Source organism: Coturnix japonica, unplaced genomic scaffold (genome assembly GCF_054131305.1).
Source record: "Coturnix japonica strain WE unplaced genomic scaffold, WE-NBRP24 Scf100, whole genome shotgun sequence".
In the NCBI taxonomy this organism is placed as follows: Eukaryota; Metazoa; Chordata; class Aves; order Galliformes; family Phasianidae; genus Coturnix; species Coturnix japonica.
The window spans coordinates 90,243-104,218 of NW_028189003.1; the positions used below are offsets into that span (position 1 = coordinate 90,243).

A 13,976-nucleotide genomic window follows, 5' to 3' on the forward strand; every position below is an offset into this window, starting at 1 on the left:
AAATATGGGGTGAATATCCCAAGTTTTGGGGTAAATATCCCAAGTTTTGGGGTAAATATCTCAAGTTTTGGGGTAAATATCTCAAGTTTTGGGTTCTCTGTGCGAAATATGGGGCCAATATCCCAAGTTTTGGGTTCTCCATGCAAAATATGGGGTAAAGATCCCACGTTTTGTGTTCTCCATGAGAATTTTGGGTTGAATATCCCAAGTTTTGGGTTCTCCAAGATAATTTTGGCTTGAATATCCCAAGTTTTGGGTTCTCCATGCGAAATATCGGGTGATTATACCAAGTTTTGGGGTAAATATCCCAAGTTTTGGGGTAAATATCTCAAGCTTTGGGTTCTCCGTGCGAAATGTGGGGTAAATATCCCAAGTTTTGGGTTCTCCATGCAAAATATGGGGTGAATATCCCAAGTTTTGGGTTCTCCATGAGAATTTTGGGTTGAATATCCCAAGTTTTGGGTTCTCCATTCAAATTATGGGGTAAATATCCCAACTTTTGGGTTCTCCATTCAAATTATGGGGTAAATATCCCAAGTTTGGGTTTTCCATGCGAAACATGGGGTAAATATCCCAAGTTTTGGGTTCTCCATGAGTATTTTGGGTTAAATATCCCAAGTTTTGGGTTCTCCATGAGAATAATGGGGTAAATATCCCAAGTTTTGGGTTCTCCATGCGAAATATCGGGTGAATATCCCAAGTTTTGGGTAAATATCCCAAGTTTTGGGTTCTCCATGAGAAATATAGGGCCAATATCCCAAGTTTTGGGTTCTCCATGCGAAATATCGGGTGAATATCCCAAGTTTTGGGGTAAATATCTCAAGTTTTGGGTTCTCCATGAAAATTTTGGGTAAATATCCCAAGTTTTGGGTTCTCCATGAGAATTTCGGGTTGAATATCCCAAGTTTTTGGGTAAATATCCCACGTTTTTGGGTAAATATCCCAAGTTTTGGGTTCTTCATGAGAAACTTGGGTTGAATATCCCAAGTTTTGGGTTCTCCATGCGAAATATGTGGTGAATATCCCAAGTTTTGGGGTAAATATCCCAAGTTTTGGGGTAAATATCCCAAGTTTTGGGTTCTCCATGCGAAAAATGGGGTAAATATCCCAAGTTTTGGGTTCTCCATGCGAAATATCGCGTGAATATCCCAAGTTTTTGGGTAAATATCCCACATTTTTGGGTAAATATCTCAAGTTTTGGGTTCTCCGTGCGAAATGTGGGGTAAATATCCCAAGTTTTGGGTTCTCCATGCGAAATATCGGGTGAATATCCCAAGTTTTGGGGCAAATATCCCAAGTTTTTGGGTAAATATCCCACGTTTTTGGGTAAATATCCCAAGTTTTGGGTTCTCCATGAGTATTTTGGGTTAAATATCCCAAGTTTTGGGTTCTCCATTCGAATTATGGGGTAAATATCCCAAGTTTTGGGTTCTCCATTCAAATTATGGGGTAAATATACCAAGTTTTGGGTTCTCCATGTGAAATATGGGGTAAATATCCCAAGTTTTGGGTTCTCAATGTGAAATATGGGGCCAATATCCCAAGTTTTGGGTTCTCCATGCAAAATATGGGCTGAATATCCCAAGTTTTGGGTTCTCCATGCGAATTTTGGGTTGAATATCCCAAGTTTTGGGTTCTCCATGCGAAATATGGGGTAAATATCCCAAGTTTTGGGTTCTCCGTGTGAAATATGGGGCCAATATCCCAAGTTTTGGGTTCTTTATGAGAAACTTGGGTTGAATATCCCAAGTTTTGGATTCTCCATGCGAAATATAGGGTAAATATCCCAGGTTTTGGGTTCTCCATGCGAAATATGGGGTGAATATCCCAAGTTTTGGGTTCTCCATGCGAAAAATGGGGTAAATATCCCAAGTTTTGGGTTCTTCATGAGAAACTTGGGTTGAATATCCCAAGTTTTGGGGTAAATATCCCAAGTTTTGGGTTCTCCATGAGAATTTCGGGTTGAATATCCCAAGTTTTGGGGTAAATATCCCACGTTTTTGGGTAAATATCCCAAGTTTTGGGTTCTCCATGAGAAATATGGGGCCAATATCCCAAGTTTTGGGTTCTCCATGATAATTTTGGGTTGAATATCCCAAGTTTTGGGTTCTCCATGAGAATTTCGGGTTGAATATCCCAAGTTTTGGGTTCTCCATGAGAATTTCGGGTTGAATATCCCAAGTTTTGGGTTCTCCATGAGAATTTTGGGTTAAATATCCCAAGTTTTGGGTTATCCATGAGAAATATTGGGTGAATATCCCAAGTTTTGGGTTCTCCATGAGAAATATGGGGTGAATATCCCAAGTTTTGGGGTAAATATCCCACGTTTTTGGGTAAATATCTCAAGTTTTGGGTTCTCCATGAGTATTTTGGGTTGAATATCCCAAGTTTTGGGTTCTCCATGCGAAACATGGGGTAAATATCCCAAGTTTTGGGTTCTCCATGAGAATAATGGGGTAAATATCCCAAGTTTTGGGGTAAATATCCCAAGTTTTGGGTTGAATATCCCAAGTTTTGGGTTCTCCATTCAAATTATGGGGTAAATATCCCAAGTTTTGGGTTCTTCATGTGAAATATGTGGTGAATATCCCAAGTTTTGGGGTAAATATCCCAAGATTTTGGGTAAATATCCCAAGTTTTGGGTTCTCCATGAGTATTTTGGGTCGAATATCTCAACTTTTGGATTCTCCCAACCATCTTTTCGGGGCCGAATCCCACCCAACCCACAAAGACCCCCCAAAACCCCATTATATCCCCAAATTTAAGTTATTTTTGGGGTCATTAGGATGACCCTCCAAGGGTTCTCCATGAGAATAATGGGGTAAATATCCCAAGTTTTGGGTTCTCCATGCGAAATATCGGGTGAATATCCCAAGTTTTTGGGTAAATATCCCAAGTTTTGGGTTCCCCATGCAAAATATGGGGCCAATATCCCAAGTTTTGGGTTCTCCATGAGTATTTTGGGTTGAATATCCCAAGTTTTGGGTTCTCCATGCGAAATATGGGGTAAATATCCCAAGTTTTGGGTTCTCCATGCGAAATATGGGTTGAATATCCCAAGTTTTGGGTTCTCCATGAGAATTTTGGGTTGAATATCCCAAGTTTTGGGTTCTCCATTCGAATTATGGGGTAAATATCCCAAGTTTTGGGGTAAATATCCCAAGTTTTGGGTTCTCCATGCGAAATATGGGGTGAATATCCCAAGTTTTGGGGTAAATATCCCAAGTTTTGGGTTCTCGATGCGAAACATGGGGTGAATATCCCAAGTTTTGGGGTAAATATCACAGGTTTTGGGTTCTCCATGAGAACTTTGGGTTGAATATCCCAAGTTTTGGGTTCTCCATTCAAATTATGGGGTAATTATCTCAAGTTTTGGGTTCTCCATGAGTATTTTGGGTTGAATATCCCAAGTTTTGGGTTCTCCATGCGAAATGTGGGGTAAATATCCCAAGTTTTGGGTTCTCCATTCAAATTATGGGGCCAATATCCCAAGTTTTGGGTTCTCCATGAGAATTTTGGGTTGAATATCCCAAGTTTTGGGGTAAATATCCCAAGTTTTGGGTTCTCCATGCGAAACATGGGGTAAATATCCCACGTTTTGGGGTAAATATCCCAAGTTTTGGGATCTTTTCAGGTCCGAATCCCACCCAACCCACCCCACACCACCACAAAGACCCCCCAAAACCCCATTATATCCCCAAATTTAACCAATTTTTGGGGTTTTTTTAGGTATCTTTACGAGCGGATCGACGGGCGCGTGCGGGGCAACCTCCGTCAGGCCGCCATCGATCGCTTCAGCAAACCCGATTCGGATCGATTCGTGTTCCTGTTGTGTACGAGGGCCGGGGGGCTCGGGATCAACCTGACGGCGGCCGATACCTGCATCATCTTCGACTCCGATTGGAACCCACAGAACGACCTACAGGTGGGTTTTGGGGTGAATTTATGGGGTTTTGGGGTCCCATATTGGATTTTGGGGTCGCGTTGTAGGTTTTGGGGCAGTTTATGGGGTTTTTGGGTCCATTGTGGGTAGTTTGGGGTATGGATCGTCTTCGACTCCGATTGGAACCCACAGAACGACCTACAGGTGGGTTTTTTGGGGTGAATTTATGGGGTTTTTGGGGTCCCATATTGGATTTTGGGGGGGATTTGCGGTAGATTTATGGGATTTGGGGTAGATTTATGGGATTTGGGGTAGATTTATGGGATTTTGGGATCATGTCTTGGGTTTGGGGTATGGATCATCTTCGACTCCGATTGGAACCCACAGAACGACCTACAGGTGGGTTTTGGGGTGAATTTATGGGGTTTTGGGGCTGCGTCGTAGGTTTTGGGGTATGGATCATCTTTGACTCCGATTGGAACCTACAGAACGACCTACAGGTTGGTTTTTTGGGGTCGTGTCTTGGGTTTTAGGATCATGTCTTGGGTTTTGGGATCATATCATGGGTTTTGGGGTGGATTTATGGGGTTTTGGGATCCCATCTTGTATATTGGGGTCCATTGGGGGTAGTTTGGGGTCTTGGGTTTGAGATCCTTGGGATGTTGTTCTCTTGGGGTCTTGGGTTTGTAGGACGTTGGGTTTGGGGTCTTGGGGCTCTATTGGGGTCTTGGGCTCTTTTGGGGTCTTGGGTTTGGGGTCTTGGGTTTGTAGGACGTTGGGTTTGGGGTCTTGGGGCTGTAGGACGTTGGGTTTGGGGTCTTGGGGCTCTATTGGGGTCTTGGGCTCTTTTGGGGTCTTGGGTTTGGGGTCTTGGGTTTGTAGGACGTTGGGTTTGGGGTCTTGGGGCTCTATTGGGGTCTTGGGCTCTTTTGGGTTTTGGGGTGGATTTATGGGGTTTTAGGTTGTGTTTATGGGGTTTTGGGGTCGTGTCGTAGGTTTTGGGGCAATTTATGGGGTTTTGGGGTTGCGTCGTAGGTTTTGGGGTCCATTGGGGGTAGTTTGGGGTATGGATCGTCTTCAACTCCGATTGGAACCCACAGAACGACCTACAGGTGGGTTTTGGGGTGAATTTATGGGGTTTTGGGTCATGTCTTGGGTTTTGGGGGGGATTTGGGGTAGATTTATGGGATTTGGGATCATGTCTTGGGTTTGGGGTATGGATCGTCTTCGACTCCGATTGGAACCCACAGAACGACCTACAGGTGGGTTTTGGGGTAATTTATGGGGTTTTCGGTTCAATTTATGGGGTTTTGGGGCAATTTATGGGATTTCGGGGGGATTTATGGGGTTTTGGGGTTGTGTTGTAGGTTTTGGGGCAGTTTATGGGTTTTTTGGGTCCATTGGGGGTAGTTTGGGGTATGGATCATCTTCGACTCCAATTGGAACCCACAGAACGACCTACAGGTGGGTTTTTTGGGGCAATTTATGGGGTTTTTGGGTCCCATCTTGGGTTTTGGGATGGGATTGGGGACCCATTGGTGGGTTCCCATTGATGCCAAGGGGATGGGGTCCCCATATAATGGGTCTGGGGTCCCCATTGACCCCCTTATAATGGGTCTGGGGTCCCATATAATGGGTCTGGGGTCCCCATTGACCCCCTTATAATGGGTCTGGGGTCCCATATAATGGGTCTGGGGTCCCCTATAATGGGTCTGGGGTCCCATTAATGGCTCTGGGGTCCCCATTGACCCCCATATAATGGCTCTGGGGTCCCATTAATGGCTCTGGGGTCCCCATTGACATCAATAGGATGGGGTCCCCATTGATGCTAATGGGATGGGGTCCCATTAATGGCTTTGGGGTCCCCATTGACCCCCATATAATGGGTCTGGGGTCCCCTATAATGGGTCTGGGGTCCCATTAATGACTCTGGGGTCCCCATTGACCCCCATATAATGGCTCTTGGGTCCCATATAATGGGTCTGGAGTCCCCTATAATGGGTCTGGGGTCCCATTAACCCTCTTTTTCCCCCCCCATAGGCCCAGGGTCCCCATTGACCCCCATATAATGGCTCTGGGTCCCCATTGACCCCCATATAATGGGTCTGGGGTCCCATTAACCCTATTGTTTCCCCCCATAGGCCCAGGGTCCCCATTGACCCCCATATAATGGCTCTGGGGTCCCATATAATGGCTCTGGGGTCCCCATTGACCCCCATATAATGGGTCTGGGGTCCCATATAATGGGTCTGGGGTCCCCATTGACACCCATATAATGGGTCTGGGGTCCCGTTAATGGGTCTGGGGTCCCCATTGACCCCCATATAATGGGTCTGGGGTCCCCATTGACCCCAATAGGACGGGTTTGGGGTCTTGGGGTCCCATATAATGGGTCTGGGGTCCCCATTGACCCCCATATAATGGGTCTGGGGTCCCGTTAATGGGTCTGGGGTCCCCATTGACCCCCATATAATGGCTCTGGGGTCCCATATAATGGGTCTGGGGTCCCATATAATGGGTCTGGGGTCCCCATTGACCCCCATATAATGGGTCTGGGGTCCCCATTGATGGGTTTTGAGTCTCCATTGATGAGTTTTGGGTCCCCATTGATGCCCATTGATGGCTTTGGGGTCCCCATTGATGCCCATAGGGTGGGTCTGGGGTCTTGGGGTCCCATATAATGGGTCTGGGATCCCATTAATGGGTCTGGGGTCCCATTAATGGGTCTGGGGTCCCCATTGACCCCCATATAATGGGTCTGGGGTCCCCATTGGTAGGTTCCCATTGATGCCCATTGATGTATTTGAGGTCTCCATTGATGACTTTGGGGTCCCCATTGACCCCAATAGGACGGGTCTGGGGTCTTGGGGTCCCATATAATGGGTCTGGGGTCCCCATTGACCCCCATATAATGGGTCTGGGGTCCCATATAATGGCTCTGGGGTCCCATTAATGGGTCTGGGGTCCCCATTGACCCCCATATAATGGGTCTGGGGTCCCATTAACCCTATTGTTTCCCCCCATAGGCCCAGGGTCCCCATTGACCCCCATATAATGGCTCTGGGTCCCCATTGACCCCCATATAATGGGTCTGGGGTCCCATATAATGGGTCTGGGGTGCCATATAATGGCTCTGAGGTCCCATTAATGGGTCTGGGGTCCCCATTGACCCCCATATAATGGGTCTGGGTTCCCATATAATGGCTCTGGGGTCCCATATAATGGGTCTGGGTCCCCATTAATGGGTCTGGGGTCCCCATTGACCCCCATATAATGGGTCTGGGGTCCCCATTGACCCCCATATAATGGCTCTGGGGTCCCATATAACGGCTCTGGGATCCCATATAATGGGTCTGGGGTCCCATTAACCCCCATATAATGGGTCTGGGGTCCCCATTGATGGGTTCCCATTGATGCCAATGGGATGGGGTCCCCATATAATCGGTCTGGGGTCCCATTAATGGGTCTGGGGTCTCCATTGATGCCCATTGATGGATTTGAGGTCTCCATTGATGGCTTTGGGGTCCCCATTGATGCCAATGGGATGGGTTTGGGGTCTTGGCTTTGGGGTCTTGGGGCTCTTTTGGGGTCTGGGGTCCCATATAATGGGTCTGGGGTCCCATTAATGGGTCTGGGGTCCCCATTGACCCCAACTTGGATGGGTTTGGGGTCTTGGCTTTGGGGTCTTGGGGGTCTTGTTCTCTTGGGATCTTGGCTTTGGGGTCTTGGGGCTCTTTTGGGGTCTGGGGTCCCATATAATGGGTCTGGGGTCCCCATTGACCCCCATATAATGGGTCTGGGGTCCACATTGACACCCATATAATGGCTCTGGGGTCCCCATTGATGGGTTTGGGGTCCCCATTGATGGGTTTTGAGTCTCCATTGATGCCCATTGATGGCTTTGGGGTCCCCATTGACCTCAATAGGACGGGTCTGGGGTCTTGGGGTCCCCTATAATGGCTCTGGGGTCCCATTAACCCTATTGTTTCCCCCCCTTTAGGCCCAGGGTCCCCATTGACCCCTATATAATGGCTCTGGGGTCCCCATTGATCCCAATAGGATGGGTCTGGGGTCTTGGGGTCCCATTAATGGCTCTGGGGTCCCCATTGACCCCCATATAATGGCTCTGGGGTCCCATATAATGGGTCTGGGGTCCCATTAATGGCTCTGGGGTCCTATATAATGGGTCTGGGGTCCCCATTGATGCCCATTGATGGCTTTGGGGTCCCCATTGATGCCTATAGGATGGGTTTGGGGTCTTGGGGTCCCATATAATGGCTCTGGGGTCCCATTAATGGGTCTGGATTCCCATATAGGGGTCTGGGGTCCCCATTGACCCCCATTAATGGGTCTGGGGTCCCCATTGACCCCCATATAATGGCTCTGGGGTCCCATATAATGGGTCTGGGGTCCCCATTGACCCCCATATAATGGGTCTGGGGTCTCCTATAATGGGTCTGGGGTCCCATTAATGGGTCTGGGGTCCCCATTGACCCCCATATAATGGCTCTGGGGTCCCCTATAATGTCCCTAGGTTCCCATGTAATGGGTCTGGGGTCCCATATAATGGCTCTGGGGTCCCATATAATGGCTCTGGGGTCCCCATTGACCCCCCTATAATGGGTCTGGGGTCCCATTAACCCTATTGTTCCCCCCCATAGGCCCAGGGTCCCCATTGACCCCCATATAATGGCTCTGGGTCCCCATTGACCCCCATATAATGGTTCTGGGGTCCCATATAATGGGTCTGGGGTCCCATATAATGGCTCTGGGGTCCCATATAATGGGTCTGGGGTCCCCATTGACCCCCATATAATGGCTCTGGGGTCCCATTAATGGCTCTGGGATCCCATATAATGGCTCTGGGTCCCCATTGACCCCCATATAATGGGTCTGGTTTCCCATATAATGGGTCTGGGGTCCCCTATAATGGGTCTGGGGACCCATTAACCCTATTGTTTCCCCCCATAGGCCCAGGGTCCCCATTGACCCCCATATAATGGCTCTGGGGTCCCCATTGACCCCAATAGGATGGGTCTGGGGTCTTGGGGTCCCATATAATGGGTCTGGGGTCCCCATTGACCCCCATATAATGGGTCTGGGGTCCCATATAATGGGTCTGGGGTCCCCATTGACCCCCATATAATGGCTCTGGGTCCCCATTGACCCCCATATAATGGCTCTGGGGTCCCATATAATGGGTCTGGGGTCCCCATTGATGGGGTCTCCATTGACAGCAATGGGATGGGGTCCCATTAATGGGTCTGGGGTCCCCATTGACCCCCATATAATGGGTCTGGGGTCCCATATAATGGGTCTGGGGTCCCATTGACCCCCATATAATGGGTCTGGGGTCCCATTAATGGGTCTGGGGTCCCCATTGACCCCCATATAATGGCTCTGGGGTCCCATATAATGGCTCTGGGGTCCCCATTGACCTCAATAGGACGGGTCTGGGGTCTTGGGGTCCCATATAATGGCTCTGGGGTCCTATATAATGGGTCTGGGGTCCCCATTGACCCCCATATAATGGGTCTGGGGTCCCATTAATGGCTTTGGGGTCCCCATTGACCCCCATATAATGGCTCTGGGGTCCCATATAATGGCTCTGGGGTCCCATATAATGGGTCTGGGGTCCCCATTGATGGGTTTTGAGTCTCCATTGATGAGTCTTGGGTCCCCATTGACCCCAATAGGACGGGTCTGGGGTCTTGGGGTCCCATCTAATGGGTCTGGGGTCCCCTATAATGAGTCTGGGGTCCCCATTGACCCCAATATAATGGCTCTGGGGTCCCCTATAATGGGTCTGGGGTCCCATTAACCCTTTCCTTTCCCCCCTTTAGGCCCAGGGTCCCCATTGACCCCCATATAATGGCTCTGGGGTCCCATTAATGACTCTGGGGTCCCCATTGACCCCCATATAATGGCTCTGGGGTCCCATATAATGGGTCTGGGGTCCCCATTGACATCAATAGGATTGGCTCCCCATTGATGGATATGAGGTCTCCATTGATGCCCATTGCTGGGTCTTGGGTCCCCATTGATGCCTATAGGATGGGTCTGGGGTCCCCATTGACCCCCATATAATGGGTCTGGGGTCCCATATAATGGGTCTGGGGTCCCATTAATGGCTCTGGGGTCCCATTAATGGCTCTGGGGTCCCATTAAGCCCCATATAATGGCTCTAGGTCCCCATTGACCCCCATATAATGGGTCTGGGGTCCCCATTGACCCCCATATAATGGCTCTGGGGTCCCATATAATGGCTCTGAGGTCCCATATAATGGGTCTGGGTTCCCATTAATGGCTCTGGGGTCCCATATAATGGGTCTGGGGTCCCCATTGAACCCCATATAATGGGTCTGGGGTCCCATTAATGGCTCTGGATTCCCATATAATGGGTCTGGGGTCCCCATTGACCCCCATATAATGGCTCTGGGGTCCCATATAATGGGTCTGGGGTCCCCATTGACCCCCATATAATGGCTCTGGGTCCCCATTGACCCCCATATAATGGCTCTGGGGTCCCATTAATGGGTCTGGGGTCCCATATAATGGCTCTGGGGTCCCATTAATGGCTCTGGGGTCCCCATTGACCCCCATATAATGGCTTTGGGGTCCCATATAATGGCTCTGGGGTCCCATATAATGAGTCTGGGGTCCCCATTGACCCCCATATAATGGGTCTGGTTTCCCATATAATGGGTCTGGGGTCCCATTAATGGGTCTGGGGTCCCCATTGATGGGTTTTGAGTCTCCATTGATCCCCATTGATGAGTCTTGGGGTCCCCATTGATGGGTTCCCCATTGATGCCAATGGGATGGGGTCCCCATATAATGGGTCTGGGGTCCCATTAATGGGTCTGGGGTCCCCATTGACCCCCATATAATGGGTCTGGGGTCCCATATAATGGGTCTGGGGTCCCATTAACCCTCTTTTTCCCCCCCTTAGGCCCAGGGTCCCCATTGACCCCCATATAATGGGTCTGGGGTCCCCATTGACCCCCATATAATGGGTCTGGGGTCCCATTTATGGCTCTGGGGTCCCCTATAATGGGTCTGGGGTCCCCATTGACCCCCATATAATGGGTCTGGGGTCCCATTAACCCTATTGTTTCCCCCCCTTTAGGCCCAGGGTCCCCATTGACCCCCATATAATGGCTCTGGGGTCCCATTGACCCCCATATAATGGGTCTGGGGTCCCATATAATGGCTCAGGGGTCCTCTATAATGTCCCTAGGTTCCCATATAATGGGTCTGGGGTCCCCATTGACCCCCATATAATGGGTCTGGGGTCCCATATAATGGGTCTGGGGTCCCCATTGATGAGTTTTGGGCCCCCATTGATGCCCATTGATGAGTCTTGGGTCCCCATTGACCCCAATAGGATGGGTCTGGGGTCTTGGGGTCCCATATAATGGCTCTGGGGTCCCATTAATGGCTTTGGGGTCCCCATTGACCCCCATATAATGGGTCTGGGGTCCCCTATAATGGGTCTGGGGTCCCATTAACCCTATTGTTCCCCCCCATAGGCCCAGGGTCCCCATTGACCCCCATATAATGGCTCTGGGGTCCCATTAATGGGTCTGGGGTCCCCATTGACCCCTATATAATGGCTCTGGGGTCCCATATAATGGGTCTGGGGTCCCCATTGACATCAATAGGATTGGCTCCCCATTGATGGATATGAGGTCTCCATTGATGCCCATTGCTGGGTCTTGGGTCCCCATTGACCCCCATATAATGGGTCTGGGGTCCCATATAATGGGTCTGGGGTCCCATTAATGGGTCTGGGGTCCCATTAACCCTATTGTTCCCCCCATAGGCCCAGGCTCGCTGTCACCGCATTGGTCAGAGCAAAGCAGTGGGGTCATGGGGCTGGTCTGGGGTCCCCATTAATGGGTCTGGGGTCCCCATTGACCCCCATATAATGGCTCTGGGGTCCCATTAATGGCTCTGGGGTCCTGTTAATGGGTCTGGGGTCCCCATTGACCCCAACTTGGATGGGTTTATGGTCTTGGCTTTGGGGTCTTGGGGCTCTTTTGGGGTCTGGGTTCCCATTAATGGGTCTGGGGTCCCCATTGACCCCCATATAATGGCTCTGGGGTCCCCATTGACCCCAATAGGATGGGTTTGGGGTCTTGGGGTCCCATATAATGACTCTGGGGTCCCCATTGACCCCAGTAGGACGGGTTTGGGGTCTTGGGGTCCCATATAATGGGTCTGGGGTCCCCATTGACCCCCCTATAATGGGTCTGGGGTCCCATATAATGGGTCTGGGGTCCCCATTGCTGGGTCTGGGGTCCCCATTGACCCCAATAGGACGGGTTTGGGGTCTTGGGGTCCCATATAATGGGTCTGGGGTCCCCATTGAACCCCATATAATGGCTCTGGGGTCCCATTAATGGGTCTGGGGTCCCCATTGACCCCCATATAATGGCTCTGGGGTCCCATTAATGGCTCTGGGGTCCCCATTGACCCCCATATAATGGGTCTGGGTTCCCATATAATGGCTCTGGGGTCCCATATAATGGGTCTGGGGTCCCCATTGACCCCATATAATGGGTCTGGGGTCCCCATTGACCCCCATATAATGGGTCTGGGGTCCCCTATAATGGGTCTGGGGTCCCATTAACCCTATTGTTCCCCCCCATAGGCCCAGGGTCCCCATTGACCCCCATATAATGGGTCTGGGTCCCCATTGACCCCCTTATAATGGGTCTGGGGTCCCCTATAATGGGTCTGGGGTCCCATTAACCCCAATATAATGGGTCTGGGGTCCCCATTGATAGATTTTGGGTCCCCATTGATGAGTTTTGAGTCTCCATTGATGCCCATTGATGGCTTTGGGGTCCCCATTGATGCCCATAGGGTGGGTTTGGGGTCTTGGGGTCCCATATAATGGCTCTGGGTCCCCATTGACCCCCATATAATGGCTCTGGGGTCCCATATAATGGGTCTGGGGTCCCCATTGACCCCCATATAATGGCTTTGGGATCCCATTAATGGGTCTGGGGTCCCCATTGACCCCCATATAATGGGTCTGGGGTCCCATATAATGGGTCTGGGGTCCCCTATAATGGGTCTGGGGTCCCATTAACCCTATTGTTTCCCCCCATAGGCCCATTAACCCCCCTATAATGGGTCTGGGGTCCCATTAACCCTATTGTTCCCCCCCTTAGGCCCAGGCTCGCTGTCACCGCATTGGTCAGAGCAAAGCAGTGAAGGTTTATCGGCTCATCACCAGGAACTCGTACGAGAGGGAGATGTTTGATAAGGCCAGTCTCAAACTGGGCCTCGATAAGGCCGTGCTGCAGTCCATGAGCGGCAGGGAGGGCAGCATCGCGGGGGTAAGGGGCTTATATGGGGCAGAGACCCCATATATGGGGGGAGCGACCCCCAAAATGGGGGGTTTTGGGGGGTAAAATGGGGTGAGAGACCCCCAAAATGGGGAGTTTTGGGGGGAGAGACCCCAAAAATGGGGGAAAATGGGGGCAGAGACCCCCAAAATGGGTGGTTTTGGGGGGAAAATGGGGGGAGAGACCCCAAACATGGGGGGAGAGACCCCAAAAATGGGGAGTTTTGGGGGGAGAGACCCCAAAAATTGGGAGTTTTTGGGGGGGAAATGGGGGGTTTTGGGGGAGAAATGGGGGGAGAGACCCCAAAAATGGGGGGAGAGACCCCAAAATTGGGGGCTTGGGGGGAGAAATGGGGGGAGAGACCCCAAAAATGGGGGGAAAATGGGGGATTTTGGGGTAAAATGGGGGGTTTTGGGGTTATATGGGGCTCAAAGACCCCAAAAATGGAGGGAGAGACCCCAAAAATGGGGGGTTTGGGGGGTTTTATAGGGGATATGGGGTGGGATAGACCCCATATATGGGGGGAGAGACCCCAAAAATGGGGGGAAAATGGGGGGAGAGACCCCAAAAATGGGGATTTTTGGGGTAAAATGGGGGGTAAGACCCCATATATGGGGGGAAAATGGGGGATTTTGGGGTAAAATGGGGGGAGAGACCCCCAAAATGGGGGGGGTTTGGGGGGAAAATGGGGGATTTGGGGGTAAAATGAGGGGAGAGACCCCAAAAATGGGGGA

At 50.3% G+C, this 13,976-nt stretch overlaps 1 protein-coding gene across 1 annotated transcript in view; it reads left to right on the forward strand.

Moving 5' to 3' along the window:
- CHD8 (chromodomain helicase DNA binding protein 8) overlaps positions 1-13,976 on the forward strand; it is a 182,764-nt gene that overhangs the window by 54,534 nt on the left and 114,254 nt on the right. Inside the window, exons 17-18 of the mRNA XM_085534818.1 lie at positions 3,730-3,925; positions 13,066-13,233. Of these exons, the coding sequence (XP_085390944.1) occupies positions 3,730-3,925; positions 13,066-13,233 (364 nt within the window). The remainder of the gene's footprint in view (positions 1-3,729; positions 3,926-13,065; positions 13,234-13,976) is intronic.